The sequence below is a fragment of the Carcharodon carcharias genome, chromosome 3 (genome assembly GCF_017639515.1).
Source record: "Carcharodon carcharias isolate sCarCar2 chromosome 3, sCarCar2.pri, whole genome shotgun sequence".
Taxonomy (NCBI): domain Eukaryota; kingdom Metazoa; phylum Chordata; class Chondrichthyes; order Lamniformes; family Lamnidae; genus Carcharodon; species Carcharodon carcharias.
This window is the reverse complement of record NC_054469.1, coordinates 103,346,742-103,373,163: the sequence shown is the minus strand read 5'-3', so window position 1 is coordinate 103,373,163 and position 26,422 is coordinate 103,346,742. Positions and strand designations below refer to the sequence as shown.

The window sequence follows — 26,422 nt, the reverse complement described above, 5'->3', positions numbered from 1 at the left end:
CCTCATGGGGAGATTTGCTAGTGCTGTTGGGGAGGGTTTAAAGTAGCTTGGAAGGGGGGTGGCAAACTGAGAGGAAATTCAGAGTGGGAAGGAGAAAACCTGGCAGTGGGTGGTAGAGAAGTATCAATTGATAAGGAGGATATATCAGAGTAATATCAAGCTAAATAGAATTCTTGGAGAGTTTGATAGAACTATAGTAGTCTATAGTAAATCATTAGATGGGGTCAGAGCAAGGGGGAAAGTTATAAAGCCTAAATCAGTGTTAATGTGCATGTATGTGAATGCAGCATGTGATTAATAAGGTTGGTGAACTACAGGCACAGGTTGACAAATGGAACTGTGATATTGCTGTGACGGAGACCTAGCTCAAAGAAAGGCAGGACTGGGCGTTATATATTCCTCGGTACAAGGTATTTAGGAGAGACAGAAAAGGAAGAAAAGAGGGTGGGGAGGGAGAATTGGCAGTATTGATTAAAGATGGTATTACAGTACTGGAGAGAGAGGATGTTCCAGAGGGGTCAAGGATGGAACCTCTGGCTAGAGGTAAGGAATGAAAAGTGCAATAACATTGATCGATGTCATATCTAGACCACCAACTAGCGGGAGGGATGTAGAGAAACATATTTGTGAAGAAATTATAGAGCAGTGCAAGAATTATGGAGTAATTATGGGGGACTTCAATTATCCAAATATAGACTGGGATAGGAATTGTGCAAAGGGACATGATGGGTGAGTGTTTCTGAAGCATTTATGGTAATTTACTGCAGTAGTATGTTTCTGGTCCATTGAGAGGGCAGGCTCTGTTAAACCTGGTTCTGGGGAATGAGTTGGCCCAAGTGGATCAAATAACAGTGGGAGAGCATTTAGAGGACAGTGACCATTGTATCATAAGGCTTAGGTTGGCCATTGGGAAGGACAAGGAGCAATCCAGAGCAGGGATAATTAATTGGGGGAAAGCCAACTTCAAGGGATGAGAATGCTTCTGAGTCAAGTGAGTTGGAATCAAATATTGGCGGAAAAGATGATGGCTGAACAACGAACTACCTTCATACAGATAGTATTGCAAGCAATGTCAAGGTATATTTCCTTGAAGGGGATAGGTAGGACAATTAAATCTAGAACACCCTAGATGACAAAAGAGAGGTGAGGATGAAAAGGAAGAAGTAAACACATGACAGATGTCAGGTAGAAAATACAGTGGACAGCCAGGCTGAATGTGAAAGGACCAATGGGGAAGTGAAGAAACTAATAAGAAAACCAAGGAAAGAGCATGAAAAGCGGCTGGCAGCTAACATAAAAGGGAACCCCAAGGTCTTCTATAAGCATGTAAATAATAAAAGGGTGGTAAAAGAAAGAGTAGGCCCAATTAGGGATAAAAAGGAGACTTGCATGTGGAGGCAGGAGAAGTCGCGGAGGTATTAAACAAGTACTTTGCATCTGTCTTTACAAAGGAAGAGGATGCTACCCAGGCCAAGGTGAGAGGGGAGGTAACTGGTACGCTTGAGGAATTTACAGTTTGAGGAGGAGATGGTGTTAGAATTAAAATTGATAAGGTACCAGGACCAGGAGATGCATCCAAGTATACTAAGGGAGATGAGAGTGGAAATTTCAGAGGCATTGGTGATAATCTTTCAGTCTTCCTTAGACATGGTTGGTGCTAGAGGGCTGGAGAATTGCAAATGTACACCCTTGCTGAAAAAGGGATGCACGGATAATACCAGTAACTACAGACCAGTCAGTTTGACTTCGGTGGTAGGTAAACTGGAAACAATAGTTCGGACAAAATCAATAGTCACTTAGATAGGTGTGGGATAATTAAAGAAATCCAGCATGGATTCATTCAGGGAAAATCATGTTTAACTAACTTGCTTGAGCTTTTTGAGGAGGTAACAGAGAAGGTTGATAAGGGCAATGCTTTCATGTATATATGGATTTTCAAAAGGCATTTGATACAGTGCCACGCAACAGACTTGTGAGCAAAATTCAGGGTCATGGAATAAAAGGGAAAGTAAGTACTTGGATGAGAAATTGGCTGAGTGACAGGAAACAGCAGTGGTAAATGGTTGTTTTTCAGATTGGAGGAAGGTCTGTAGTGGAGTTCCCTAGGGGGCCAGTTTTGGGACCCTTGCACTTCCTGGAATGTGGTATGCAGGGCGGATGGTACAAAGATTGGAAGTTTTGTCAATTGTGATGAAGATAGTCTTGAGCTTCAAAAGGACATCGACATATTGGTGGATTGGGCAGTCAAATGGTAAATGAAGATCAATGCAGAGAAGTGTGAGGTGATTCATTTTGGTGGGAAGAATGTGAAGAGACAGCAGAAAATAGAGGGAGAAACTCCAAAAGAGGTGCAGGAACAATGGGACCTCAGCGTATATGTACGTAAGTCATTGAAGATGCAGGGCATGTTGAGAGAGCAGTTAATAAACCATATAAAATCTTAGGCTTTGTTAATAGGGGCATTGAGTACAAGGGTAAGGAGGTCATGTTGAACTTGTCTAAGAGACTAGTTAGGCCCCATCTGGAGTACTATGTCCAGTTCTGGGTGCCTTACTTGAGGAAGGATGTGAGAGAATACAAAGAAGATTCACAAGAATGATCCCAGGGATAAACAACTGTAGCTCTGAGGATAGATTGGAAATGTTGGGTCTGTTTTCCTCGGAGAAAAGAAGGCTGGGAGGTGGCTTGATAGAGGTGCTCAAGATCCTGAGAGGTATGGACAGGATAAATACTAAGAAACTGTGTTCTCTGAAGAGTACATCAAGAATTAGAGGGCACAGATTCAAAATAAGGGGCAAAAGGAGTAGAAGTGATGTGTGGATTTTTTTTTTTCACCCAGAGGGTGGTTGGAGTCTGGAATGAACTTCCTGAAAGGGTGGTGGAGGCAGGTTTGATCGAGGAATTCAAAAGGGAATCGGATTGCTATCTGAAAAGAGAGAATGTGCAAGGTTTCGGGGATAAGGCAGGGGAGTGGGATCAGGTGTGTTGCTCTTTCAGCGAACCAGTGCAGACTCAATGGGCCGAATGGCCTTCTGCACAATAATGACTCTGTGATAAGATCGTCACCAAAAATCAAGTGGGGAATTCCAAAGAAATGTCCTCCCCTGGAGAATGGTGAAAACATCGAACATGCTTGGAAGGAGCAGTTGAAATAAATAATGTAATGAATTAAAAATAAAAATACCTGGAAAAACTCAGCAAGTCTGACAGCATCTGTGGAGAGGAATACAGTTAACGTTTCGAGTCCATATGACTTTTCATCAGAACTCTGACTCTGACAGACTCGAAACGTTAACTGTGTTCCTCTCCACAGATGCTGTCAGACCTGTTGAGTTATTCCAGGTACTTTTGTTTTTCCAGATTTCCAGCATCCGCAGTATTTTGCTTTTATCTTAATGAACTTGAATATTGCTGAAAAAAGAGATGTCTAAGCTTTTCATCTTGCACTCACCAGGACACTCGCAAGAATACCAATATAAGGGGAAGACAACCATTTATATTGATACACAGGGCCCTTTTCTTTGCAGACAGAACATGTACATACATTGTACCTGTTTCAGCTAAACGAAATAAGTGACAGCCATTCGCTGACTCATTCCTCAGGGCAATGCCTTGACCAATCAGGATCAAGCTGCCTGGTTTAAATTTCAAACAATGTTTGGCAATTAACTGTCAGTCACCATCAGTGGTGCATTCTCCACGGCAATGCCACTTGGCAACCAATCAGCACTTTGACATACAGTATAAATTGTTCTTTTTCCCCCTTATATTGGTATTCTTCTGAGTATCCTGATGATTGCAAGACAAAAAGTTTAGGCATGTCTCCTTTTTTCAGCAATGCTCAAGTTCTATAATGAACTTGAGGGGTAACTAGATAAACACTTGAGGGAGAAGAGATTAATGGGTTTTGTTGATAGAGTTTAATGAGGAAGAGTGAGAGGAGGCTTGAGTGGAGCAAAAGCACCAGTGTGGAGCTGATGGGCCAAATGGCCTGTTTCTGTGCAGTACATTAGATGTTCTTGTGCTTTCGCAATACTTTTTCTGTTGCTTGTCGCGCAAAGGCAATTTTCATGAGCAGATCACATACCATGCCACATGACCAACTATGAACTTTTTAAATTGTGTAATGCATCGGAGATACATGGGATGGCCACCACATTTAGCTGTCTATTTGGAAAGGTGGTTGAAATCACCCTGTTCGAACATTGTGTCAGGCTAATGCTAATCAAGTTTAGTTCAAAGTAAGATATTGTACAGAAGCAGTATTTTTTCAGATGAAAGAGTCTTAGTACATGGATGCTGCTATTCTTGTATCTACCAAAGATAACTCTTCCAGAAACATTGAAAATTTAAGTCAGAGGAACACGTGCAACTCATTCTCTCTGCCAGCTGTAAAGACCTATCCAGCCCATACCTACTTTTGAGTTCTTGGTCCTTAGCCCTCTAGGTTAAGGCACTTGCGATTGCATATACCAGTAATATTTTTTTCAAATGCAATGAGGATTCCTGCTCTACTACTCTTTCGGGTAGTGGGTTCCAGATCCATACCAGCCTCTGTGAATAATTTCCTCTTCAACACCCCTTCATCTTTCTGCCAATTATTTTAAATCTTTGTTCCTTGGTTATTGATCGCTCTTCTAGATACACTCTGACCTGGATTTTCGCCATGACAGAGAGGCTCTCCGTCATGGCAAAAATGTTGGAAATGCTGTCCCCAAACCCAGCATTTCCCATCTTCATAGGTGGTGGGGGACTGGAGTTGGGCTGGGATTCATGCATGTGCAAGTTCGCAGAGGTAGATGACTATTTAAATCAGCTGCCTGCACTGAAGTGAGATTTTGGAAGAACGGGGCCAGAATTTTAGTTTAATCAGGTGGGTGCATGCCCAACCCGAACGCACATGAAATTGTGTGAAATGATGTCGGGCATGCATCCCGACATCATTGCACACACAAGCATTATTGAGGTCAGCGGGCATGATCGCGAGTTAGAACTGTACCCGCCAACGACTAAAGGGCCAATTAAGGCCATTAAAAACCCTATTGTCCACGATTTCACATTGCCCGTGCGATTTCACGCTCGTTGCTCGGGAAAAACGAGCAGGCGGGCAGTTCGTTTTAACGGAACCTCTTCCAAGGGCAGGATGAAACGTCCAGGGTGAAGTATACTGAAAAATGTCAGCAGACTAATCTTTTTGAGTTCAGTCAGGTGCTTGAATGTGTTGCAAAGTCAGTTTGGTATAATTTCTTTCTTGACGTTTAGTCTGTACACATCTGCAGCTATGCAGCAACTGTCTGCCTTCAGGGAGCTCGCTAAAAGTGCCCACCTGCTCCCTCATTTTTGTTGGCACCCACCCTCTTCCCGCACCCCTCTCAGCAGTGCTGAGGCTTTCTCAGCGAGTGTTTCACACTGGGTGGCCAGCCGTTAGTTGCCCAGCCAACATGAAATTGCTTTCGGGGGCCGATCGCTTGCGGAAGCACATTTCATGTCCACCTCTGGGCCTGCTGACTTGGTACACACGCCAAGCATGAAATTGAGGCCCAGGAGTATGGAATCCAGAGTGTACAGATTAGAACAAGTAAGAGGAGGTCTGAACTTGGTAGTTGTGTTTGATAGCGAGGGTACCCCTTTGGAGAGGTAAGTTGCCCTTTGGAATCCTGTCCTCGGACACCTTTGGGTGAGATAAGGCACCCTTTGGAATTGTTAAAAGTGAACATGATTATGCACTTTTTATACACATACTCATTGTAACTTTCGAGCTGTTGAAAGCTGTCTAGATGTCCAGGAAGTGTCAAAGCTATCCAGGAGGTGTCAACCCTGTCGAGGAACTGTCCAAGGATACTATGTGAGTTGGCATGGAGGGGGTAAGGGTAAAGGGTGATAATGGAGGCGTGGATTGGCATGAGTTGGAGCTAAGTTGTCATGGGTGTATGAGGACAATGGAGGTTCGTAGAGAGACACTAAATTGGCGTAAGGGCTTGAGGGATCATAGGGGTGGGTAGAGAGGCACTAAGTTGGCATAGATGTGAGGGTCCATGGGGGTGTGGGTGGGCATGGGTTGGCATAAGTTGGCATGGATGGGGCATAGGGAGCATGATTTTAGTTACACAGTGCCAAAACACAGACCTTGCGCGCAGCCTGCTTCCCGCACCCAGCAGCCTGTGTGTTAATTCCAGGGTCACTTACCCCAACTCCTTTTTCGGCCATCCCTCAACCCCCACCCGCACCAACTGAAAACCTGACCTGTGGGAAGACATTTTTAAAGATCATGATCGCTGTGACTTGGCGAATCTATCCGGGGATGAAAATCTGAGTTTCCATCTTGGTGCTTTATGATTTTATAAATCTTTAATTAATTCTCTGTTCAGCATCCTCTGTTCCAAAGGTAAGAACCCAGCATATCGAATCTTTTCTCATAACTCAAATTCTCCATTGCTAGGAATGTAAATTTCTTTTGCACCCTCTCATGCGATCGCATGCTTCTGGGAATGCAGTGACCAAAAATCCAGTCAGTACTCTAGCTATGACCTAACTAGTGATTATGCAGCTCTAGCATAAACTTCCTGCTCTTATATTCTGTGTGTCAGCATAAAGGAAAGGATCCTGAGTGCCTTCTTAACCATTGTATGTACCTGTCCTGTTTCCTTTAGGGATCTGTGGAGGTCCTTCTGTTCCTCTGCAGCTCTCAATATCCTACTTTATATTCCCTTGCCTTGTTTGTCATCCACAGAAGCATTACCTCTCATTTTTCTGGATTGAATTCCATTTTCCACTTTTCTGCCCATTTGACCAGTCCATTGATGTCTTACTGCAGTCAACACCTCACTATCAACTACATGACCAGTTTTGTATTATCTGCAAACTTCTCAATTATTTATAGGTCTAAATCATTGATAGGTGCCATCACCACCAAGGGACATTCCACTGAGCCCTGTGGAACACCACTGGAAACAGCCTTCCAATCACAAAAACCTGTTGACCATTACCCTTTGCTTTCTGCTACTGAGCCAATTTTGGATCCACCTTGCCATTTTTCATTGGATCCCACAAGCTTTTATTTCCCTGATCAGTCTGCCATGTGGCATCTTTTCAAAAGCCTTGCTAAAATCCATTTAAACTAGATCAAATATGCTATCCTCATTGACTTTCCTCAAAAAATTCAATCATGTTAATCAGACAAGATCTTCCTTTAATGATTCTGTGCTGATTGTTCATGATACCTTTTCAGAAAAACATGAATTAGACTTATACTGTCCCATTGAATGAGTTTCAGATATTTGGTCCACCACCAAGGTTAGGCTGACTGGCCTATGATTTTCAATCTATTCCTTTCCTTCTTTTTGTAAACAATGGTACAGCATTAGCAGCCTTCGGTCCTCCAGCACCATGCCAGTAGGCTGAAAGGATTGGAAAAGATGGCCAAAGCCGCCACTATTTCCTCCGTTGCTTCTCAACAGCCTGAGATACGATTCATCCAACCCTGGCATTGTATCTGTTATGTTTATCCAAAATTTTACACCCTTGCCCCTTAACCACAATGCCCTCCCTTTGGTAAAGACAGATGCAAAATATATTTAAGAACAGTGCCCTTTTTCCATCTCCACACCTGTTACTTTTTTGGTTTCTAATTGGCCCATCTCTTCCATAGCTATCCTTTCATTGATTTTACTTGCCTTTTTTTTCATTCCCTCTTGTTTGCTTTCCTAATTAAATTCTTAATTTTATCCCTGCACTTTCTGTACTCCTCTAGGCTTTCTGAAGTTCTGAGCTCTTGATATCTTATATAAGCTTTTTTTTTTTTGCATTATCCAACCCTCTGTAAGCTCTATGACATCTGGTGTGGGGGCAGTCTAGATTTGAGAATTCCACCTATTTTCTTTGTGGGAACATTTTTTTTAAAACTTTATTTATTTATTTATTTATTTATTTATTTATCTATCATCTTTGTCTCCCACTCCTGACATTGATTTACTTTCAAGTAGCTGTTGCTGTTTACCTTTTGCAAGATCACATTTCAACTTTTCTCTGATTTTAAACTTCTACTCTTGGTCTGTCTTTGTCTTTTTCCATAACTATGCAAAATCTAAGAGAATTATAATTACCACCAAAGTGTTTGATACTCTTGCACTGATACTGTTTCCATCTGATCAGCTTTATTTCCTAAAATTATATCCAGAATTACCCCTTCTCTTGTTGCGCCTGCTATGCGTTGGCTAAAACAAATTCTCCTGAATGCATTTGAAGAACTTGAGGAAAGTCTACTAAAATACATATGAATAAAAAGCTCAGGTGGGAGATGTTTCCAATCCATACGAATGATCAAGCACTTACTAATGGCGCTTACCCAGGGATGTTTTAATGCTTTAAGCAATGTATATTTTAAATTACCCTAGAACAAAACCCCTTGATAATTGAACCATCTAATATTTAATGCATTGTTTGTACGCTTCTATACTTTGGCACTTGCCAAGTGTTCTCCTTACAATTGACTGGTGAAAACTGGGATCTACAGATTAAAGTTGGTAGAGTTTAGAAGATTTGAAATTGGAAGCAAACTCATACATCTTGGCTAATCTACATACGCAAGAACTTGCCTTTCTTGTAATTGGGCATTAAATTAAATTTTGAAGTTCTGATGAAGGACACTCATTTATAACCTTTCAATTATTCCTAAGATGCACTACCTTAGATAAGTTCTGTGCTTTAGTTCCAAACAGGAGATACTGCTGTCCTAGTGTGTGAATCTAAACACTGGCATCAACTTGGCTCAGTGGCAGATTCAATTCTTCAGAGTCAGAAAATTGTGGACTCAGGTCCTGGTCTTGAGCTCATAATCTAGCAGGCAACTCATTTGACCAAGTGTGGCATCAAGGAGCCCCAGAAAAATTGAATTCAGTGGGAATCAGGAAGGAAACTCTCCAAAGGTTGGAATCATATCTAGCATAGAGGAATTAGTTGTTATTGTTGCAGGTCAATGATCTCAACCCCAGGACATCACTGTAGGAGTTCCTCAGGGCAGTATACTTGGCCCACCATCTTCAGCTGTTTTATCAATAACCTTTCTTCCATGAGGACAGAAGTGGGCATGTTCACTGATGTTTGCACAGTGTTCATTCCCATTTGCAACTCCTCAGTAACCGAAGCAGTTCATGCTCACATACAAAAAGACCAGGACAAGGTTTGGGATTAGGCCGAATGAACAGCAAGTAATATTCATGTCACACGAGTGTCAGGTAATGACTATCTCCAAGAAGAAAGAATCTAACCATCTCCCCATGGCATTCATTGGCATCGCTACATCCACATCATCAACATTCTGGGGATCACTATTAACCAGAAATATTACTGAACTAGCCATATAAATACTATGGCTACAATAGAAGGTTAGCTGGGAATTATGTGGCAAGTAACTCACCTGACTTGCCAAAGCCTGCCCACCACCTACAAGGCATATGCCAGGATAATGATAATATGCTCGACTCTTGCCTGGATGAGTGCAGTTCCAGCAACACTAGAGGTCAGTACCATCCAGCACAAAGCAGCCCACCTCATCAGCACCCTTTCCACCACGTTAAATCATGATCCCTTCCACCACTGATGGACAGTGGCAACATGTATCATCTACAAGATGCACTGCACTAACTTGCCAACTTTTCTTCAACTGCACCTTCTAAACCTGCAAACTGTATCATGGAAGAACAAGGGCAGCAAATGCATGGGGAACACAGCACCTGCAAGTTCTCCAAGTCACACTGATAACTGTATTGCTGTTCCTTCACTGTCACTGGTCAAAATCCTGGAACTCCCTACCAACAGCACTGCGGGTGTACTTACAGCACATGGAGTACAGTAGTTCAAGAAGGCAGCTTACCACCACATTATAAGGACAATTAGGGATGGGGAATAAATGCCTAACCAATGACACTGCCACCTCATAAACGAATACAAAAAAAAACTACATCTTGCGTTGTCAAGTGTTTTTCAAATGAGCCATTAAGGCTGTGTTCTCCTGCCTCTCCAATCAGGTGCAAGTTTTTTTTTTTTTATTCTTTCATGGGATGTGGGCATCACTGTCAAGGCCAGCATTTGTTGCCCACCCCTAATTGCCCTTAAACTGACCTTGATAGGTCATTTCAGAGGGCAGTTAAGAGTCAACCACATTGTTTGGATCTGGAGTCACATGCAGGCCACACCAAGTAAGGATGGCAGATTTCCTTCCCTAAAGGACATTAGTGAATCAGATACTTTTGGAACAATCAATGATAGTGATAGTGACTTTGAAATTGAGACTAGCTTTATATTCCAGATTTAGTAACTGAATTAAAATTCCACCAGCTGCTATGCTGGTATTCAAACCCATGTCCCCATAGAATTAGCCTGGGTCTCTGTCTGGTGACATTACCACTATGCCACCATCTCCCGTGAGATGATTGTGCTTTTTTTAAAAAGCGGCGGGTTTGCCTGCTGGCCAACTTGTGTACCAAAACAGAATGATGGTTTGTTTTTCCCCAATTTGTTGTTTTTGTAACTTGGTCGCTATATAATAGTGATCATACTGCAAAGTTTACTTATTACTTGTGAAGTTCTTTGGAGCACTCACAGGAATAGAAAACATTATTTAAATACAAGTTCTTTGCTTCTTTACCATAATGAAAGTAAATTTGGCGAGTGAGTTTTATGTTTGAGTTTCTATTTTCCCCAATTCTATTTGATCACATGATTTCTGTTGGAATGGTAGCAATGACATTACAATTGGCCCAAGTGCCTCTGAGAATCACTTGAGGCTTTTCTGTCAGTGATAAGTAAAAACAGGCTAGAAAGTACATGGGTACTTGCCAAAGAACTTGTTGAATAGCCTACAGCCATTCGGTCCAGTCTCCCAAACAGAAGAAGGTTCCTGATCTATGTTGCACACTGTTCTTGTTTGAGTTAATGGAGGAGATAGGTGCTCGAATTGATAATGTGTGGCTAGTGGCACACCCCAATGAACTCATTTACTCACAGTATTAAATAATGACTTAGAAGATAGTATAGAAAGCTGAAATTCAAATTTTGCTGAAAGCATAGGTGAAAAAGATTTGCTGGAAAGATAGGTGAGGTTGTAAGCAATATGTTTGTTTGAGTTAATGGAATTGGCCACTGGACCACATTCTCAGCTCCTGATTGCTGTCTGGAGACACATGCTAGAGTATTTGAACATGGAGATGTATTTTGGTTCTATTATGATCATGCTCAGAAGCTCCTTCGGTAAGTCGTTTTGAGGCTGCTGAAGAAGAATAATGAAAGAAGAAAACAGAATTAGGCAGGGAGTTGGGAATCTTTTGTGTTGGGAATTTCCATTAATTGGGTAAGATTATTCATGCACAATTTTACTATCTGATTTTTGACAAGCCAGTTCATAAGACAACTTTATGGGGGTAGTGAGATAGAACTCTGTTCTGTGCAGAAAATACCCTTTAATGGTTTAGGGATGAGTACTAACTCTATTGAAAGACTAAAGTTGTGAAGTGCCAGCCCCTTTTTAATTTGTGATTGTGAGACTGCTTTTCCTGAAAATTCTGGAACAAAGCAACACATTTCAATTCAAAAGCAAACTACTGTGGATGCTGAAAATCGGACATGAAACAGGGAATGCTGGAAATATGCAGCAAGTCAAGCAGTTTCTGCAGCGAGAAAGAGTTAACTGTGTTAATGAAGGGTCATCGACCTGAAACATTCACTTTGTTTACTGCTGTAGTCTAACTTGCTTACTATTTCCAGATTTATTTTTAAACCTGTTTTAATTGCATGTCCAGGGTAATTTTACCAGTATTAGATGAATCGCTTCAACTGTCATTTTTTTTTCTTAGTCAAGGGAATATCCGGAGATGATGAAGTGGGATGCAAATAAACTAAAGCAAGAGGAACTGTGCCTCATTGTTAAAGAAAGAGCTGCTATTATTGAGAAATTGGAAGGAAGGAGGACCATAAAGGTAACTTACCACAGAACATTTCATTGGCAAAGACATAGTAATTTTATGGTTTAACTTAGTGCATTTTTGTCTTAGTAATGAAATAAAGTTTACTGAAAAGACAGAAGGCAGGACTAAATTAACTGGCCTTTAATCGATCTATGAATTCTGAATAGACTTTTTTATGCTCCCTTAAACACTTTTTAAGGCTGCTGTTTTTGGTTGCATTGTATGAACATACAAAATGTGAATTAGGAGCAGGAGTAGGCCTTTGGCCCCTTGTGCCTGGTCTGCCATTTGATAAGATCATGGCTGATCTGATTGTGGTCTCAACTGTACTTCCCTGATTGCCCACTATACCCTTAGATTCTTCACTGACAAGGGAGTTGATCTAATTCAGCCTTAAAAATATTGAATGACCCTTTCTCCACTGATCTGTGCGGAAGAGAATTCCACAGACGAATGACCCTCTGAGAGAAACAAATTGTCCTCATCTCTGTTGAAAATGGAAGACACCTTGTTTTTGATCTGTGTTCCTCTAGTTCTCGTCTCGCCCACAATGGAAAACATCCTTTCAGCATCTACCCTGTCAAGTCCCCTCAGGTTCTTTATGTAAACTCCAATGGATACAGACCCAACCTGTCCAATCTTTCCTCATCAAACAACCCCTTCGTCCCAGCAATCAGTCAAGTGAACCTTCTCTGCACTGCTTCTTATGCAATTATATCCTTTTTAAATAAGACCAAAACTATACACAGTACTCTGGATGTGGTTTCACCAACACCCTGTACATTTGTAGCAATACACTTCCCTATTTTATATTCCATTCCTTTCAATAAAACATTAACATTCTATTTGCCTTCCTGCAAACTAACTTTGATTCATATGCTAGGGCACCTAGAGTCCTAAGTCCTGCAGTCTCTCTCTATTTAAATAATATGCTGCTTTTCTATTCTTCCTGCTAAAGTGGGCAAGTTCATATACTTCATCTGCCAAATTTTTGTCCATTCACTTAACCTATCTATATCCCTTTGCAGACTTCTTATGTCCTTTTCACAACTTACTTTCCTAGCTATATTTGTGTCCCCAGCAAATTTAGCAACAATGCATTTGGGTCCTTTCAGCTAAGTCATTGACATAATTGTAAAGAATTGAGGTCCCAGCACTGGCCCCTGTGGCAGTTCGCTCATTACATTTTGCCAACCCGAAATGACCCATTTATCCCTAGTCTCTGCTTCCTGTCAGCTAACCAACCTTCTATCCATGCTAATATGTTACCCCCTACATCATGAGCTCTTACTTTATGTAGTAACCTTTGATATGGTACCTTCTCAAATACCTTCTGGAAATCCAAGTACACCCCATCTATAGGTTCCCCTTTATCCACATTGCTTGTTACTTCCTTAAACTCTAATAAATTCAAAAACATAATTTCCCTTTCACAAAACATTTCAACTCTGCCTGGTGCATTAATGTTTCTAACTGCCCTGCTGTAACTTCCTTTAATAATAGATTCTAAAATTTTTCCTATGACAAATGTTAGACTAACTGGCCTGTGATTTCCTGCTTTCTCCCTCCCTCCTGGGTTACATTTGCTATTTTCCAGTCTGCTGGGATCTTTCTCGAATCTAGGGAATTTTGGAAAATTACAACTAATGCATCTACTATTTCAGCAGCCACTTCTTTTAAGACCTTAGGATGAAGTCCATCAGGACCTGAGGACTTGTCAGCTTTTAGTTCCAATAATTTTCTATGCATCCTTTCCTGGCAATTGTAATTGTTTTATGTTCCTCCCTTCCTTTCACCTCTTGGTTTAAGTTATTTCTATCTATTTTGGTCTTAAAAATGCTTAGTGACTTTCCACGGCCCTCTGGGGCGGAGAGTTCCAAAGATTCACAGCCCCCTGAGTGAAGAAATTTTCCCTCGTCTCCGTTTCAGGCAGGCCATTTAAGACTATGTCCTCTGATTCTAGACCCACCAGATAGGGGAAACATCTTATCTACATCTACCCTGTAAGAATTTTGTAAGCTTTAATGAGATCATCTCCCATTCTTCAAAACTCTAGAGAACACAGGCCCAGCTTCCTCAATCTCGCTTCATAGCCATTCCTGCTATCCCAGGGATTAGTCTGGTGAACCTCCATTGCACTCCCTTTATGGCATGTATATTCTTCCTTAGATAAGGAGACCAATAGTACACAACGCTCCAGGTATAGTCTCACCAAGACTTCATACAATTGCAGCAAGACGCCTTGTGATGAAGACTAATGTGCCATTTGCCTTCCTAAATTACTTTCTGCACCTGCATGGTAGCTTTTGGTGACTCGTGAACAAGGTCACCGACGTCCCTTTGGACGTGAACACTTACCAACCTCTCACCATTTAAGAAACGCTTTGTCTTTTTTTTTTCTACCAAAGTTGATAATTTCACACTTATTCGCATTACACAATGTGTCGAATAACCTACTATCTGGTTGGCTCTAGAACGTGCTGCTCTAAGAGACTGTCCTTGAAAGCACTCTGAGCACATCTTCCATGCTACCTTTACCAACCTGATTCATCCAATCTATATGTAGATTAAAATCACCCATGATTATCTCCATACCTTTCTCACAAGTTGCCCATTATTTCTTCCTGTATACCTCATCCTACAGCTTAGTTACTGTTGGGGGAGCTAGAAACTACTCCCACCAGTGACTTCTTAGCTTTTGCTATTTCTTACCTTTTGCTATATTCCTTATCACTACCCAAACTGATTATACATCTTGATCTTTAAAATTATGGTCATCCCTCACTAGTATACTAATGTCATCCTTGATTAACAGAGCTAACCCACTACCTTTTCCTAGCTTCCCATCCTTCTGGAATGTCATTTAGCCTTGAACATTCAGATCCCACCTTTTGTTACCTTGCAGTCGATGTCTCTGTAATGTTGATCAGATTGTAAATATTTATTTCTATTTGAGCTGACAATTGAGTTACAAATGCTATGCAAATTGATAAAGAGAGCTTTTAATTGTCTTTTTTTTCTATTTTTGTGGCCTCAGGCCTTATCTGTTGGTGCAGTCCTTATTTTGTGCACACTGTCCCTTTTTGCCACGCTATTTATTACTACTTTGTTCTTTTGCCTTTTCCTCTCCCATTAATTTACCACATCTCTTAATTGATCCCATGCCCTCTCTATTTAGTTTAAAGTCCTCTTTTATGTGATCTATTTGGTTATAGATTTGTTTCATGAATTAAGATGTGCCCCTACACTCTTCTATATAAATCAAAATCTGCCTTCTGTCTGGTACTGGTAAAATCCAAATTTATTCTTCTGAATTTTAAATCTAATCTGAAGATTATTCTGCCTATTTCTTGCATAAAAATCCCCATATTAATTCAGTCGGTATTTGATTTAGTTCAGAGTAGTCATTTCTAGAAATGCTAAGATTCATACTTTAATTGTATGAACGTTTATGACTGGGTGTGAAAATGCTGTTTCTTACTTTTATGAGAGGTGGCTAAGTAAATTTGAATAAAGTTATATATTCATTGCCTTTCTTTACTGCCACTAGTCAATAAATTAGTAATTGAGGAGATTTTGTATCTTTGGAGGTAAATCTGATTTACTGTGTGTCAATTTTAAATCACCAGTTTAAAGCTGTGTTTTATTGTAATAGTAATAAAATCATTTTTAAACTTGTGTGGTTATTGGGCATTATTGAATTAGAGTATAAGCCTTTTTTCTTGTAAATTTTTCTCCTGAGGCCTAATTTGAAGATCAATCCTATGTGTACAGCTTGCTTTTCAGCGTTTGTGGACCTATTTTGTAATATGAGCTCAGGTTTTCCTCAGTAAGCTTAGTTTTTATTTGTTCCAACCTCCCCTTATATTTTCTAATTGTTCCATCCTCTACTCTGGGGGAAGTTCCTGTTTACAGCAAAAGCTCTCTTATTGACTCCTATCATCATACTTGCCTCAACATGTTCCAAGAATCTTATTACCTCACACACTGAATTGATAGGCTGTATTATTAAAAAATTAAACCTGCTTGATGTCCTCAAAAGTGATCCCATTTCTATTTTTTTTTGACATATGGAGTTGTCATATACAACAAAGAGATCCAGCTGAAAACTTAATGTGCACCTATCAAATATCCTTACCCTTTCCCACTTCATCTTTTATTATTTTGGGTTAGCTTTATATAGAACAATAGGAATATTTTCAGTTAGCATTAGTGGGTTCTGTGATCAGTCAGGCACTGTTTTTTCAAATTATAAATGTAATTCTGAAGCAGTTATGAAATACACATTTGCTTTGTAGTTCAGATTTGCTAGCACAAAGCATTTTATTAAACAGAAGTCAGAAGCTGCGAGTGCAACCACAGTACAAACAATAATTGTGTTTACTTGTAGCACTTTGAGACAAATTCCACCAGCTGGTTTTCTTGGTTACAGTATATAAAAACATTGGATAATGAAAAGAGAATGTGTACTAGGTTAACTCTTTTGTTTTCTGTAATTCAGTGATGTTTATGGATATTTATGAATCATAGGTTATCAGAGGGCAGGATCCACCCAGTACAATTGGTGTAGTGAAAAGGGTTCCACTTCCAAGCAACCGTATGTATGCATTACCGTATTGTTTCCATTAAGTTCCAAATCCAAACACCTCTAACAGGTGGTATGAAAGATTTCAAGTGTATCTTCACTGGTAATTTGATGAATTAAGTTGGGAACGCAAATATCCCATAAGAATTTGAATAGATGCTTTGAGATTTAATTCTGCATATTTTCATAGATATTTTCTGAATCTTTTTTCTTTTACAGTGAACAAAGTGTTGCATTAGTACTATGTACAGAGCAGTGTTTACTTCCGGGAATCTGCTGTAGACTCGATTCCTGTTGTTTTGTAGTGACATGATTAATTTGTTGCTTCAATGGTATTTAAAAAAAATTGAGGAACTATTTCATGAACTTTGTACTACATATAAATACACTAAGATAAAAGCAAAATACTGTGGATGCCGGAAATCTGAAACAAAAGCAAAAATTGCTGAAAAACTCACCAGATCTGACAGCATCTGTGGAGAGAAAGACGAAGTTTCAAGTCTGTATGATTCTCCTTCGGAACTAAAGAGAAATAAAAATGTGCTGAAATATGTACTGTTTAAGGAGGGGGCGGAACAATTGAAGCTGGATAGAAGGTCAGTGATAGGTGGAGGCAAAGGAGGGATTGCAAAAGATGTCATAAACAAAAGGTCAAAGCGTGTTACTGGTGGTGATACAGGCTAAAGGAGGTGCTAATGGTGACATTAAGAGCAGAAGGCAGAATGAGCAAGTGACAGATGGCCCTGGTGGGGGTTGGGTGATGGGACGGTGTGGGGGAAAAAGATCGAAATAGGCTAAAAGGTGGGGATAAAACAATGAATGGAAATAAATTTTAAAAATAATGAAAAGAGGTGGGATAAACAATATATAAATAAATATTTAAAAGGGGATCAAAAATGGGTGAGGACGGAGGAGAGAGTTCATAATCTGAAGTTGTTGAACTTAATCTTAAGTCTGGAAGGTTGTAAAGTGCATAATCGGAAGGTGAGGTGCTGTTCCTCCACTTGCGTTGAGCTTCAGTGGAACATTGCAACAGGCCAAGGATGGACCTTTGGGCATGAGAGCATGGTGTTGTGTTGAAATGGCAAGCAACAGGAAAGTCTGAGTCATGTTTGCGGACAGACCAAACTGGTTTGGTCTCTTCAATGTAAAGGAGGCTGCATTGGGAGCAGCGAATGCAGGAGACCAAATTGAGGGAAGTGCAAGTGAAATGCTGCTTCACTTGAAAGGAGCGTTTGGGCCCTTGGACAGTGAGGAGGGGGGAAGAAAAGGGACAGGTGTTGCACCTTCTCTGATTTGCATGGGAAGGTGCTGTGGGAGGGGGTTGAGGTGTTGGGGTTGATGGAGGAGTGGACTTGGGTGTCCCGGAGGGAAAGGTCGCTACGGAATGCTGACGGGGCTGGAGGGTGGGGTGTGAAGGGAAGATGTGTTTGGTGGTGGCATCACGGCGGGGGATGATCCTTTGAATGCAGAAGCTGGTGGGGTGATAAGTGAGGACAAGCGGGTCCCTATCTTGGTTCTGGGAAGGAGAGGAAGGTGTGAAGGCATAGGTGTGTGAGATTGGTCGGATATGGTTGAGGACCCTGTCAACCACCATTGGTGGGAAACCTCGCTTAAGGAAGAAGGAAGACATTTCAGAAGCACTGTTTTGGAAAGTGGCATCATCGGAACAGATGCGACTGAGGTGAATGAACTGAGAGAATGGGATGGAGTCCTTACAGGAAGCAGGGTGTGAGGAGTTGTAGTCGAGATAGCTGTGGGAGTCGGTGGGCTTGTAATGAATATTGGTGGACAGTCTATCACCAGAAATTGAGACAGAGAGGTCAAGGAAGGGAAGTGTCAGTGATGGACCATGTGATTCCCATACCGTTCCCACCCCACCCCCTACTAGGTCCATCTGTCACTTGCTCATCCTGCTTTCTACTCTTAATGTCAACATTAGCACTTCCTTTAGCCAGCATCATCACCATCAACACCCCTCCGATCTTTTGTTTATGACTTCTTTTGCAGTTTCTCCTTTGCCTCCACCTATCACTGGCCGTTGATCCAGCTTCACCTCCCCCCCCTCCCTTAAACAGTGTATATATACATTTTTACTTCTCTTTAGTTCTGAAGAAGAGTCATACGGACCCAACGCTGTCCTTCTCTCCACAGTTGCTGTCAAACCTGAGTTTTTCCAGCAAATTTTGTTTTTGTTACATATAAATAGTTTGTGATATAACAAATGCCATTTTATACTGAAGCTTTGGCTTTTGATACATCCTTTAATTCTCCCTTCCTGTAAAAAGTACCCAGGACAGCAGGTCAGACTTGATTTCTTTGGTTCCAAATTACTTTATTATTTATGTGGGAACTGATTTAATCAAAAATGTAATTTTTGGCTTCAAATGCAAACAGTTAACAACATCATGCAATTGATTTTTATAACTACTAAGTTTTTTGTGAAAATTCTTTAATAAAATATTTTTGTTCCAGCTGGCCCAATTGCAAATCCTCCTCAGCCTTTGTATCCACAGTTTAACTCTTCTGATGTCAGAATGAATCAGGGTGGAAGCATACAAGAGGGAATAGATTCTCAAAACTATGCACACCATTCCTATCAAGAATATGGATCCAAAGGTATATTTATTCACTTGTAACATTTTAAATGTAGAAGTAAAACCTAGTTTAGTTCAGTTCTTAATAAGAGCCTAGTTTTTATGCTATGCTTGTTCTATTTGGTTTCATATTATTTTTTGAGGGTGTCATTTAAAAGGTATGATTTGAAACTGTTCTAAATAGACCTTGGTTTCCCTACTGAAATTTAAGTTAATTGTTGCTTTTAGATATGAAGGACAGCGCTTGTTACATAAATGAAAAATATATTTTTCATTTAACTCAAAAGATAAGTTTCAAGAAGAGTCTGAAGAGCATTGGAGTTGCTGTGTCTGGAAGTGACAAACACATGGATGAAGGTTTCAATGTCATTGGGCTGAGGCAGGGACAGTAGCATAGGTGAATGTTGTAGTCTTCGTGATGGGGTCAGAAGCTTAGCTTGTGTCAAAATAGGCCACCAAGGTTGTGAACAATCAACTTCAATCCAAGAACATGAATACAAAGAAGGTGGAATTGTGGATGAAAGCAAAAAACTGCGGATGCTGGAAATCCAAAACAAAAAAATACCTGGAAAAACTCAGCAGGTCTGACAGCATCTGCGGAGAGGAACACAGTTAATGTTTCGAGTCCATATAACTCTTCAACAGAATTAAGGAAAAGTAGAAAAGAGGTGAAATGTAAGCTGGTTTAAGGGGGGATGGGACAAGTAGATCTGGATAGAGGGCCAGTGATAGGTAAAGGCAAAGAAGAGATTGCCAAAGATGTCGTAGACAAGAGGACAAAGAGGTGCTGACAGTGGTGACATTAGCTAAGAAACGTGCTAATAGGTGATATTAAGGGTAGAAAGCAGGACGAGCAAGGTACAGATAGCCCTAGTGGGGGTGGGGTGGGGGTAAGGGATCGAAATAGGCTAAAAGGTAGAGATAAAACAATGGGTGGAAATACATTTAAAAATAATGGAAATAGGTGGGGGGGGAAAAATCTATATAAATTATTGGAAAGTGGGTGGGGATGGAGGAGAGAGAATTCATGTTCTAAAATTGTTGAACTCAATATTCAATCCGGAAGGCTGTAAAGTGCCTAGTCGGAAGATGAGGTGCTGTTCCTCCAGTTTGCGTTGAGCTTCACTGAAACAATGCAGCAGGTCAAGGACGGACATGTGGGCATGAGAGCATGGTGGAATGTTGAAATGGCAAGCGACAGGGAGGTCTGGGTCATGCTTGACCGAAGGTGTTCCGCAAAGCGGTCACCCTATCAATCTGCGTTTGGTCTCTCCAATGTAGACTAAGTTGAGGGAAGTGCAAGTGAAATGCTGCTTCACTTGAAAATGCTGCTTCACTTTAACCTGCGGTTAAATGGGAAGGTGCCGTGGGAGGGGGTTGAGGTGTAGGGGGTGATGGAGAAGTGGACCAGGGTGTCCCGGAGGGAACGATCCCTGTGGAATGCCGCCGGGGGTGGTAAGGGAAGATGTGTTTGGTGGTGGTATCATGCTGGAGTTGGCGGAAATGATGGAGGATGATCCTTTTAAACGTGGAAGCTGGTGGGGTGATAAGTGAGGACAAGGGGGACCTGGGAGGGAGAGGAAGGTGTGAGGCCGGATGTGCGGGAGATGGGCCGGACACAGTTGAGGGCCCTGTCAACCACCATGGCAGAAAACCTCGGTTAAGGAAAAAGTCAGAGGAACTGTTTTTGAAAGTGGCATCATCAGAACAGATGCGACTGAGGCAAAGGAAATGAGGGAATGGGATGGAGTCCTTACAGGAAGTGGGGTGTGAGGAGCTGTAGTCAAGGTAGCTGTGGGAGTCAGTAGGCTTGTAATGGATATTGGTGGACAGTCTATCACCAGAAATTGAGACAGAGAGGTCAAGGAAGGGAAGGGAAGTGTCAGAAATGGACCATGTGAAAATGATGGAGGGGTGGAAATTGGAAGCAAAATTAATAAATTTTTCCAGATCCGGACGAGAGCATGAAGCAGCACCGAAGCAGTCATCAATGTACCGGAGAAAGAGTTGTGGGAGGAGCTGGAGCAGGACTGGAACAAGGAATGTTCCGCATACCCCATAAAGAGACAGGCATAACTGGGGCCCATGTGGGTACCCATAGTCACATCTTTTATTTGGGGGAAGTGAGAGGAGTTGAAGGAGAAATTGTTCAGTGAGAGAACAAGTTCAGCCAGACAAAGGAGAGTAGTGGTGGATGGGGACTGTTCAGGCCTCTGTTCGAGGAAGAAACAGAGAGCCCTCAGACCATCCCAGTGAGGGAGGTGTGGAGGGATTGGACGTCCATGGTGAAGAGGAGGTGGTTGGGGCCAGGGAACTGGAAATTGTTGATATGATGTAGGGTGTCAGAGGAATCGCGAATGTAGGTGGGATGGGACTGGACAAGGGGAGAGAGAATGGAGTCAAGATAGCAAGAAATGAGTTCTGTGGGGCAGGAACAGGCTGACATGATCGGTCTGCCGGAACAGTCCTGTTTGTGGATTTTGGGTAGGAGGTAGACACGGGCCTTCTGAGATTGGAAGCTGTGGAAAGAAGTTCTCCGGAAGAGATGAGGTCATTAACAGTCCTGGAAACAGTGGCTTGATGTTCAGTGGTGGGGGTCATTGTCCAGGGGGAGGTAGAAGGAAGTGTCTGCGAGTTGACCCTCAGCCTCTGCGAGGTACAATTGAGGATGATGGTGGTGGGGAGATGAGGTGAGGATGAATACTTCCATTTTCTCAATATTTAACATCAGGAAATTGTGACTCATCCAAGACTGGACGTTAGACAAGCAGACTGGTCTGCTCCCATTCTACCTTTTTCCGCCCAGACCCATAGTTCCCTAGTTTCTTCTCCTGCATGTATGCCTAGCAGTCAGGAATGGGAAACCAGATTGATTTTTATTCTTCCCTCCTTAACTTGGGATTGAGTGCTACAAATGCACCAGTTGATTCAATTCAACATAAACCTGGGACATTCATGTTGCATTAGGAAATGTGTTACAATAAAGGGGAATCAGAAATTAAAAGAGAGAAACACAGGGCAGAATTTTACGGCCCCGTTTCGGCAGGGACGGGGCTGTAAAATGCGGCGGGCCGTTATAAATCCCATTGACGGGAACATAAAATCCCACTGTCATAAAATTCTGCCCACAAAATTTAATACACACAAAGAAAATTGTGGGATCCTATCACATCTCAAAGACATCTTAAGATGTCATTTTCCTGAATATGCTTTTTTGTACAGCAGTTTCTAATGGATATGTACTGAGCTTGAAATGTCTATATAGTTATGATATGACAAAAATAGTTTGAATTACATAACAATGCAATCTACTGCCCTTAACGTATTTTAATATAATAATAGTAACCATATTATATAAAGCTCTCAATTTTATTCATATCATTGACCTATTTGTTTTTCCTTAGGTTGGCAGCAAGAATGGGGAAGAAATCCATCTAAACTGGAACAAGATTTGATGGAAGGCATAATGAATGCTAGAGAGCAGTCTCTGACAAGCGAGATGATGTATTCGGTGCCGAGAAATGAAGAAGGGCAATATAGAGCTGATGTCAGAACTGCTGATATGTATTCTGACTGGAGAAGAGATAGTAAAGACCTATATGGAGAGAGCGTCGGAGCTATGGACAGATATGCAGAACCGAGGAAAGATAACAAAACGCAATACCGAGAAAATATTTCAAGTGGATATACTGATTGGAAAAGAGATAACAAAGAACAATATGTAGCTGCCACTGTAAGTTATGATCATTACTCTGATCAACGAGGGGGGCCATATGGAGATCGTGTACAAGATTCAGCTGGATATGCTGATTGGAGAAAAGTTCGCCATGAGGAACCTGAAAATGATATCCGGAGTTCAGATAGGTATTCAGATATAAGAAAAGATGATCAACTACAGTACGTAGATGACAGTAGAGGTGCAGACTGGAGAAGGCATGACAGAAAACAATATGAAGATGAATATAGTGCAAGAGAACAGATTGGGTTGGTTTCTGAGAAATATTTATTTTCTTTTAAAAAAGGACCATATGAACTGGTTTCAATGTAACACAAACTTAGTGTTTCTAAGTATTGTGTGCCCTTTCGTTTGTTATGTAATCTTAGGCAATTTTGGCAAGATCTGAGCATAAACTGAGTTACCCTGACAATACAAAAACAATTGAATCTCTAAATCTTAATTTACAAATTACAAAACTCATGGCCACATTTTATGATGAGAAAACATGGAAACAGGAGTTGGCTATTTAACTCCTTGAGTCTGTTCCACCATTCATTGAGATCATGGTTGATCTGTGACTTAAATCCACATACCAGCCTTTACCCCATATCTCTTTGGTCAACAAAAATCTATCAATCTTAGCTTTAAGATTATCAGTTGACATAACATCAATTACCATTTGCAGAAGAGTTCCAAATTTCTACTCTTTGGGTAAAGAAATGTTTCCTAGTTTCACTTCTGAGAGATCTGACTCTGATTTTTAGACTGTGTCCTCTAGGCCTAGATTCCCCAACCTGCAAAAAATAGTTTCTTCTTATCTGTTCCTCTTAATATCTTAGACTTCAATCAAATTGTCCCTTAGATTTCTAAATTTGAGAGAATATAACTCCAGCTGGTTCAACATCTCTTTGTAGATTAATCTTTCGAGTCCAGACATCATTCTGATAAATCTACGCTGCTGTCCCTCCTAGGCAATATATCCTTCTGGAGATCTGGTGCCCAGATCTTAACCAGGGCTTAGTCTACCTGAAAGATTACTTTTGTCCCCTTGTATTCCAGTCCTGGAGAGAAAAGGCCAGCATTCCCAATAGCTTTTTTGATTATTTTCTGTACCAGTTCACAACATTTTAATAACCTGTGTACCTTGGCCCTCAGGTCTGTTTGGATCTTCACTGTTTCTAGCTCTTTGCTGTTTAGAAAGTACCCTGTTCTGTAAGTTTTGGGACTAAAGCAAATGACCTCATGTTTGCCTATATTGAAATCCGTTTGCCACAGTTTTGCCCATTCACAGAACTTTATGCTTCTATCTATATTGCTTACAACCTCACCTATCTTTCCAGCAAATCTTTTTCACCTATGCTTTCAGCAAAATTTGAATTTCAGCTTTCTATCCTATCTTCTAAGTCATTATTTAATACTGTGAGTAAATGAGTTCATTGGGGTGTGCCACTAGCCACACATTATCAATTCGAGCACCTATCTCCTCCATTAACTCAAACAAGAACAGTGTGCAACATAGATCAGGAACCTTCTTCTGTTTGGGAGACTGGACCGAATGGCTGTAGGCTATTCAACAAGTTCTTTGGCAAGTACCCATGTACTTTCTAGCCTGTTTTTACTTATCACTGACAGAAAAGCCTCAAGTGATTCTGAGGCACTTGGGCCAATTGTAATGTCATTGCTACCATTCCAACAGAAATCATGTGATCAAATAGAATTGGGGAAAATAGAAACTCAAACATAAAACTCACTCGCCAAATTTACTTTCATTATGGTATCATTATCTTTGCTTTGTCTCTTACCGCTCGGCCAATTTCCTAACCAGGCCAATAATTTGCCTTCAATTCCATGAGCTTCAACTTGAGCTAACAATCTCTTGTGAGGAATTTTATCAAACGTCTTCTGGAAGTCCTTATGAATAATATCCATGCACATTCCGCTATCCGCTACTTCAGTTGTATTTTTGAAAATATTCCACAAGGTTCATCAGTCATAACTACTTACAAATGGGTGCTGACTCTGATCAGCTGAAAATTTTCAAGAAGTTCGCTCACTCTATCCTTAAAGACTCGAGCAATTTCCTGGCAACAGATGTTTGGCGAACTCGTCCATAATTCCTTTGTTTTCCTCTCACTTTTCTTAGAGTGGAGTAACATGCATGATTTTTCAAACTGAAGGAACATTCCAGAATTGAGAGAGCTTTGGAAAATTATCATTAGGGCATCTGCAATATTCCTATCCACCAATTTTAAAACTCTGGGATGGAAACTATCTATTTTTGGAGATTTGTTGTTCTTCAGTGTCATTAATTCTCCAATATTGTTATCTTGATTATGTTAATTTTGTTGAGCCCCTCTCTTTGATTGAATAATAATTTCCTTGGGAAGTTTGAAATGCTGACCCCTTCCTCTACTCTAAATACTGACATGAAATAGTTATTCAGCATGTCCACTATTTCCTTATTTTAATTGACAACAACACTGTTAGCAGTTTTCAAGGGGCCCCAGAGTACTTCTGATAACCCTCTTTTTTAATGCAATTGTTTAAAAAAAAATGTTTTCCTTGATTTTAATGTCCCCTTCAATTTTATTTCATGCCCCATTCTCATAGCTTTTGCTATTAGTATTGTTACTCTTGATGTACTTAGATCTTGGGCAAATGGGAAAGATACAGTGTTGTTGTTCTTTGCATTTTTGCCTGTTGATCTTCTGTAGTTTTACCCATGAACAGCTTTGCCCATTTTACTGTGGACAGTATCTTATCTCTATAAAGTCAGTCATGGCAAAATCTAGAATCTTCGTAGCTGTTTTGCATTTCTCCCTTTTTAAACAGTGCATTGAACTCAACTATATTAAGATTGCTGTTTTATAAATATTCGTGCAGCATTGGACTATTAACCATATCTGATTCACTATTCATTTCTAAATCTAATACTGTATGCTCACTATTGGTTCTAAGACATAATGTTGCAGACAACTATCACAGACTCAATAAATTCACTACATTTTTGATGTGCTAGTCTAATTATCCCAGGGTCTATGCAAGTTAAAATATCCCATTAAAACCACTTTTCCTTTGTTTCATGCTTTTCTAATCTCAGCACTTATACAATTTACCACTTCACAGCTGCTGGCCGGGGCCTATACACAATTGTCAGAACTCCTTTTCTGTTTGTTAATTCTATCCATAAAGTCGCCACTGCCCTCTTACCTCTTGCTGTATCCTCTCTTACCATTGAACTGATTTCATCCTTAATCATTTAAAGCTGTTCCTGCCCCTGCCATTTTCCATATCTTTCTTGTAAACCTTGTGTTATGTTTAGTTTCCAGTTCTGACAATCTTGCAGCCATGACTCAATAATGGCTACTGTGTTATATCCTCCAAGTTGAATTTGTGCTTGCAATTTAATCGGCTTGTTCCTTGTACTCGGTGTATTTGTGTGAAGAATGCTTTTTTGGGCCACATACCTAAAGCTATCGTTCTGCTGTAATGTTTACTCACATATTTCCCATTTCTGACTCCTGGTTTGGTTTAGTTACTTAACACCTTTTAGTTTCCCTTT

At 40.7% G+C, this 26,422-nt stretch overlaps 1 protein-coding gene across 9 annotated transcripts in view; it reads left to right on the top strand.

The window, feature by feature from the left end:
* LOC121276532 overlaps positions 1-26,422 on the top strand; it is an 82,002-nt gene that overhangs the window by 30,239 nt on the left and 25,341 nt on the right. For 7 of the 9 annotated variants that reach the window (XM_041185059.1, XM_041185056.1, XM_041185062.1 and 4 more), the window contains 4 exons: positions 11,850-11,972; positions 16,491-16,557; positions 19,021-19,164; positions 22,547-23,126. In XM_041185059.1, the coding sequence (XP_041040993.1) occupies positions 11,850-11,972; positions 16,491-16,557; positions 19,021-19,164; positions 22,547-23,126 (914 nt within the window). The remainder of the gene's footprint in view (positions 1-11,849; positions 11,973-16,490; positions 16,558-19,020; positions 19,165-22,546; positions 23,127-26,422) is intronic. The other 2 variants (XM_041185060.1, XM_041185065.1) reach the window with 1 other exon arrangement.